Source organism: Centruroides vittatus, unplaced genomic scaffold, assembly GCF_030686945.1.
Source record: "Centruroides vittatus isolate TY-2023 unplaced genomic scaffold, ASM3068694v2 scaffold_3315, whole genome shotgun sequence".
Lineage (NCBI taxonomy): Eukaryota > Metazoa > Arthropoda > Arachnida > Scorpiones > Buthidae > Centruroides > Centruroides vittatus.
The window spans coordinates 872,067-878,751 of NW_027122703.1; the positions used below are offsets into that span (position 1 = coordinate 872,067).

General features: G+C 39.5%; 1 protein-coding gene across 2 annotated transcripts; it reads right to left on the bottom strand.

Annotated features, from left to right (window-relative positions):
* Positions 1 to 3,594: 3,594 nt before the first annotated feature.
* LOC136988489 (uncharacterized) lies at positions 3,595 to 4,449 on the bottom strand. Of its 2 annotated transcripts, none has more exons than XM_067286359.1 (3): positions 4,368 to 4,449; positions 3,858 to 4,112; positions 3,595 to 3,721 (listed from the first exon to the last, which is right to left on the bottom strand). In XM_067286359.1, exons 1-3 carry the CDS (start codon positions 4,399 to 4,401, stop codon positions 3,717 to 3,719), a joined length of 294 nt encoding a protein of 97 aa, XP_067142460.1. In that variant the 5' UTR covers positions 4,402 to 4,449; the 3' UTR covers positions 3,595 to 3,716. The 2 variants fall into 2 exon arrangements, with proteins under 2 accessions (XP_067142460.1, XP_067142459.1); XM_067286358.1 differs by having other exon boundaries at positions 3,846 to 4,112.
* Between the last annotated feature and the right edge of the window lie 2,236 nt (positions 4,450 to 6,685).

Genomic DNA, 6,685 nt, shown 5'->3' on the forward strand with positions numbered 1-6,685 from the left:
GCGGTAGATGAATCCGAACCTGTCAGATGGAGCCGGTTCCTTTCGCGTGGTGCCTGAAAATTATGACAAACAGATTGAAAAGGAAGTAAATTGAATATTGGGTGCGTTCTTTTATTCCTCCGTGTAACTCTACGCGAGCGACATCCATTTAAAAATTCTTGCGGAACGCTTTTCTAAATTCCGGTGGGAGTGAGCGCCATGGAACGGCAAAAACGGCCGCTTGTAGCAGTAGTTTATGGTGGAAAGCAACATGGTGTCCTCCATGACTCAGATAGTTTCGTTTCCGGGTCCATTATGTGGTTTTATGAATGAAAATTTAGAAATTGTGAAAGCGCGAGTTAGCGCACGCAGTGATGTCTTTACGAATTTTTTTTGAATGGTAGCCGGCATTCAAATTTTTTTCGTGGTATTTTGAATGCTCTTTCAACAAATAATCCATTTTATTGTTAAATTTTACAATTGGGACCATTCTTTTGCCTTTAAAAGCTCATATTTTAGAATTATAGATTCCTCCATCACGATACTATCGACAGTGCGGGCGCTGCCATCTTTCTTTCTTTCACCGTCGTTTCTAAATGCCTACAAACAGCAGCGCACTCCCGTAGTAGCGGAGACGCAGAGCGACCGCTATTAAAAAACGCACCCATTGACAGTTAATGTTTACCACTACTACTACTATTAACTTGCGTGGTCAAATATCGATACAGATAGCTGCCTACCGCACACGTGTAAAGGCGGGAATCAAGGAAAGGCTTACCTCCGCACTTAGGGCATGACGGGAAGAAACCGGTTAGGGGTGCGTTCTTTAATAGCGGTCGTTTTGCGTCTCCCCTATTAAAGACGGGAGTGCGCTGCCGTTTGTAGGCATTTAGGAACGATGGCGAAAGAAAGAAAGATGGCGGCGCCCGCACTGTCGATAGTATCGTGATGGAGGAATCTATAATTCTAAAATATGAGCTTTTAAAGGCAAAAGAATGGTCCCAATTGTAAAACTTAACCATAAAATGGATTATTTGTTGAAAAAGCATTCAAAATAGCCAGGAAAAAAATTTGAATGCCGGCTACCATTCGAAAAAAATTCGAAAAAATACTTACATCACCGCGTGCACTAACTTGCGCTTTCACAACTTCTAAATCTTCATTCATAAAACCACATAATGGATTCCGAAACGAAACTATTTGAGCCATGGAGGACGCCATGTTGCTTTCCACCTTAAACTACTACTACAAGCGGCCGTTTTTGCCGTTCGACGACGCGCACTCCTACAGGAATTTAGGAACGCGTTCCGCAGGAATTTTTAAACGGATGTCGCTCGCGCGGAGGAATAAAAGAACGCACCCTAGATCGAATTTGGCACGAGCCCCACGAGGTGGCAAAATTTCTGTGCTGTCTCTTCATTGGGGAGGTAGCAATGGCCGCGTTTCTTTATGCAGCGAGAGTGTAGCGAAATGACGTCACGAGCAGTGTTAACCAATTAGAAACCAGTTTCAGTGTGTTCGCTGTAAAGCGCTTCTCGAGCGCTGCATAAAGAAACGCGGCCAATGAAAGTTATAAGATGTTAAATTGTCAAAAATCGTGGCGGGGTCCACAATGGGAGACGCTGAAATATCGCAATTGAAAGGCATGAAATCCACGTGCACTAAGAAATGCTGGGTGCGAGGATACAAAGGTCAGCACGGCTTATATTACCTCGGGAGGCGGTGCCGCGTGTCACGTGACCCGCGGCCGGCACCCCATTGGCCGACAAAGCACGCTGCATCTCTGGCCAAGGGAAGACCAAGTCGTTGGACTGTCATGCGCAGTGCCGTCCTTAAGCTGTCTTGTCTTAAATATGAGTTCCGAAACATTTCTAGCAAGACGACGTGGTGGGCTAGTAGTGGACTACCCGGTCCATAATGACCGGGCTTCGCGTCCCGGCAAAGGTAAGATGATAATTAATTATTACCTTACCATCGCCTACAATTATATATTATTAATAATGTATAATTTGTATTTACAGGCCACGGATGACTTCAGGTTGGTGACGTGACCCGCGGACCGTGAAGAAGGGACAGAAGGTGGGGAGGGTACAGCGGGGAAGTGCACATGGAGATGTAAGAAAGGTGTACGCACGCTTTTTTTTTGTTTTTTGAACGGTACGCTCCCCTTTTGGGCACGATGTCACGTGACCAGAAGTGACGTAGACGATTCTTACAAGGCTATATTTCGTGAAAAATCGCGCGTAAGGGGGTAGCGACCCCCTCAAACTGTACAGTTTGAGGGAGTCGCTACCCCTCATTCGGAGGGTAAATTGTGCCGAAGACTTTTCTTACGAATAAAATGATTGGTCCAAAACGTTGTTTTCTTGGCCGTCGTCACGATTACGTGATCCGTTGGATATTTTCATTTCAGAAAAGACACAATACGCCCCTGGTGTGGTAAAATAACTTTACTGCCGTGGTGTTTAGACTCAAAAGTCGAAAATAGAAATAAAATAAACATTTTGACTGCGGTTTTAGCTTTTTAATGATAAATAAACATTTAAAATATATTTTAAAATACTTACTGAGCATTTGCCAAGTAGTGTTTACGTATTAAAAAAATATGTTTTAAAACTTACATTATATTCTTGTAATTTTTCAAATAAATTTTTTTCATAAGTTTAATATTTTGTGCTGTTATCTAATATTAAAGAAGCATCAATAATATTATAACCGATAGATATTAATTGATATAATTTATTCTACAGTGTGATCGTAATGTGAGCCTCGGAAGGTCGGAGGAAGTCGGACTGCTCCTTTCGGCAACAGGTCGTTGACCTACTCACTTGTCAAAGATGGCTGTTACGTTTTGTTACGCGTTACGCGAGTGGAGGAGGTCAGTGGAGCCGACAACACGGTGTGGCCGACAGTCGAGTAAAGACACTATTTTTTTTACAAAACAAAAGGTTTATTAAAGTCAAAAAATTAAGCTACAATTCTAACTCTCAATTACGCGTAGGGGGAGCCCGAGAGAGAAAGAGTTTACAGATATCATTTCGTACCTCTTAAAAATCTCTGAGGAAACTTCGACGTGATTCCGGAACAAGGCACAAGGTCAAATTTTCGCGACTGCGATAAACAATTATTTCGCGGCTCGTCCACAACACGCTCGACTGGCAGATCGAAAGAAGACTCCCCCGGGAGGAAAGAAGCGGGTTTTATAGTTTCGCGGTGGGAAATTATGTCACGAGACCGATTGTTTAGAAGTTAAAAGTGTCATCGGGACTAAAACAATTGATAGAATTGGACGGTAAGTGTAAACTTTACGTCTTTACCGCGTGAGAACGTTTACTTTTAATAAAAAGGGTTATATAATTCCCACTAACTCCGAGGCTTGTTTTATGAGTCATTAGGGGAAATAATTTAGAAAAATCCGATAAACTCCGGATTTCACAGTAATGTAGCTCCACGGTGGGCGGCGAATGGCGGAGGCTTCGGGAACGAAGTAATGACGTGACAACGAGTCCAGGTATTTCTCGACCCGCGTTCGAAATTGTATGTTCTCTCTCTCTCGGTGCCAATTTCTAATTCGACATGTAATAACAAGGATCAATCGTAATAAAAGCGAGAATATTCTCGAGTCCAAATGTTCTTTATTAATATTTGAATATTCGAATTACAAAGTTTTTGAGACGATCCAACAGAAACTAAAGAAGCGAAACCGGAAGATCGCCGATATTCGGTCCACCTCGGAGTCAAACTGCAAATATTTTAAATTAAAATTTTCACACTTATAAATGGAAGTAAATAGTAATTATCGTATAAATAATTAAAACTAAAGTGATTTTATTCTATAGTAAATGAATAAAATTCTGTTTTATTACATCGGTACCGACCTCCTTTAATTCTAGTCATGGAGTTTTCTTCAATTTTCTTTCTTTCATCATCTGGTAAACTACCACCAGGTAGACCGTTGGCCATACTTTGCTCATTTCCTAACGATAATATTAAATCTCCAAAATCATTTATAATCCCATTTATAGTATCTAATACCGGTATCTGAACTCCTAGGTTTCTTCGTTTCAAGTTAAATTCATCACGTCCTTCGATTTTCATGTATCGACCTTCGCTACTTTCTAAGAAAATAATCACTGAAAAAAATATATTTTTCTTAATTGACTTTACTTACAAATAAAGCTAAAACCTCTGAACGGCGGCCAGCAAAGGAAACGTTTAAAAATAGCGAATTTTTAGTTTATTTTCTAAGAATTCTTCTTACAAAAACGTTTTCGAAAAAAGGCCACTGTGTACAGATGTCCATTGCTGCAAAGTGGCCATTGATGCGGGTTCGACTATATTAAACTATTATAAAGTACGTCAAAAGATACTTTATAAACGTTACTTACCGATAACGACGAATGTAAACACCAACTTGTGCATCTTCGCTTGTTAGTTCTGCTTCCGATTTTCCCGAAGGTTTTCACCTAAAGAATACTGAAAGCACGCAATTCGTACTGCTTTATATAAGAAAAATATGCAATTTAGTCGGAATTTCATTGGTTGAATGACAGCTGCATGTAGATCAAAGTCGACGATGTTGCGCGTGCGAATGCTAAAATGTCCAATCGTGTGACTGCTTATTTAAATTTACATATTTTGCTTCAGTAACTAACCGAATTCCATGCTGTAAACATGTCTACTGAAAGAATATTTCTATGCGTATTGATGAGAAACTAGAAGACTTTTACCGAAAAAATTCACAAGCAGACTGCTCAAAATTTTTTCATACGAATGTTTAAAACATCAAAAGCTCTTTATAAACTTTAATTGCAACAAAATTATTTTTTGAAATTTCTTTTCGTAGAGAAATACGGAACCTTAATAGATATTTCCGGCTCTGTTCCCAGGGATGGATGTAGACTTGTCGTGGCTTTAAGCCGTAATATAAAGTACAGAGGTTTCGCCAGTGGACGAATGGAGAAACCACTGAAGATCAGTCGTAGGTTCGCGCTTCACTAACGTGCTGACCACGTAAATTTTTGATGTTATTCATGTATCTAACAGCTAAATAGGAGCCAGTTCTCCCATAGAAAGTCCTACCGGGAGGAACGTCTTCACTTAACAGATACCCGTTGTGTTGAGTTGCCTATTCCATTCATCCTATAACATACAACAGGTTCTTCCCCGCCAAGTGATGACATATACAGGGTGGGCCAGCGAAAACGAAACGGCAGAGTGTTCGTGTTCGTCCAAGCAAATCGCTCGGACAGGTCGATTTTACTCTCGAGGGCACATCTTATGCAATAAAGTTTTTGCGAATCTGAATATTAACTAAACAAACATTTTTTTCGAAATAAATGTTTGTTTAGTTAATACAAAATAAATGAGTTTTTAAAATTTTTTGTTGTCTGTTGCATTCAGAATCGCAAAAACTTTATTGCGTAAGATGTCCCCTCGAGAATAAAATCGACCTGTCCGAGCGATTTGCTTGGACAAACACGAACACTCTGCTGTTTCGTTTTCGCTGGCCCACCCTGTATAAAAAGTACGAAACTTTACTGACACATAACGCCAGTCATCGTGGGGCCCGACGTTATGTATTGTTAGATGTAGTTTGTTTATTTTTCGTGTTGCCGCGCCCTTTGCTCACTAGCTAATGGCCTTAATTGTAGGCCTAACCGAATCCCCAACGGGCATAGGAAAAGAGGCTTTTGGTATTCACAGAGATGAGAGAGAAGTATTGACGGGATTACCCAACGCATTACACGGATGATCTGCCATGAAAAAGAAGTTTTCTACAACATTGACTGCAATTTATAAATAATTAAAATTAATCATGTACTGTACTTCTTGTATATTTAATTACAATTCTATTTCGTTTTCCTCTAGTTCAAAATTGCCTGGATTCCATGAAGCTATAACGCGCCATTGTTGAGGGGTGTATGCCAATGCCTCAATTTTGCAATAATTGGCATTTCAGTGAATTTCCCCTTTGGTCGACCGGCGGTAGAAAGTTAAATGAAATTTAAAAATACGGCAACGAGTTACTGAACTTTCCCGGCGACCTTTAAAATTTTGGTGACGCGATCTGTTACGATATTTTACTTTAAAACATTTTTATAGTTTTAATTCTTATAAAATGGCAAAAAGCTCAATTTTCAGCATTCGATAAGTTTTATAAAGAAAATTCTAAATGCTAATACAGTAGAGACTCGTTAATCGGAACCCCGGTAATCGGAATCGCCGGTAATCGGAACGATTTTCAGTCGGACTGTGTCGTGCCGAATCGAACGTTTTTGATACTAAATTTACTTCTAAAGTATAATTTTCATGTTTTTATATTCTTCAATATATTTATTTTGTTTGTACAAAATGCAGAAATAATTTTTAACGATACGATAGTCTCGATTATTATTATAAAAATTTTCGTTAGGCTTAAAATCGTCGAAAATTCAACACGAAGCGACACGCAACGGAGAAAAATTTGAACATCGGACAGGTTAATATATTTATTCGTACATAATCGGTAATCGGAACAAATCACTAATCTGAACAACTCCAGTCCCCAATTGATTCCGATTTTCGGTTCTCTACTGTAATAAGTAAAATCTTCATTAAGTCTTTTCCTATTGGAGATACACACGACTGCAATTATCTCCCACTCCTTCGACCTTTAACTACCAAAATTTAATAGCATCGATATCAATAATTCGCAAACCTGCCT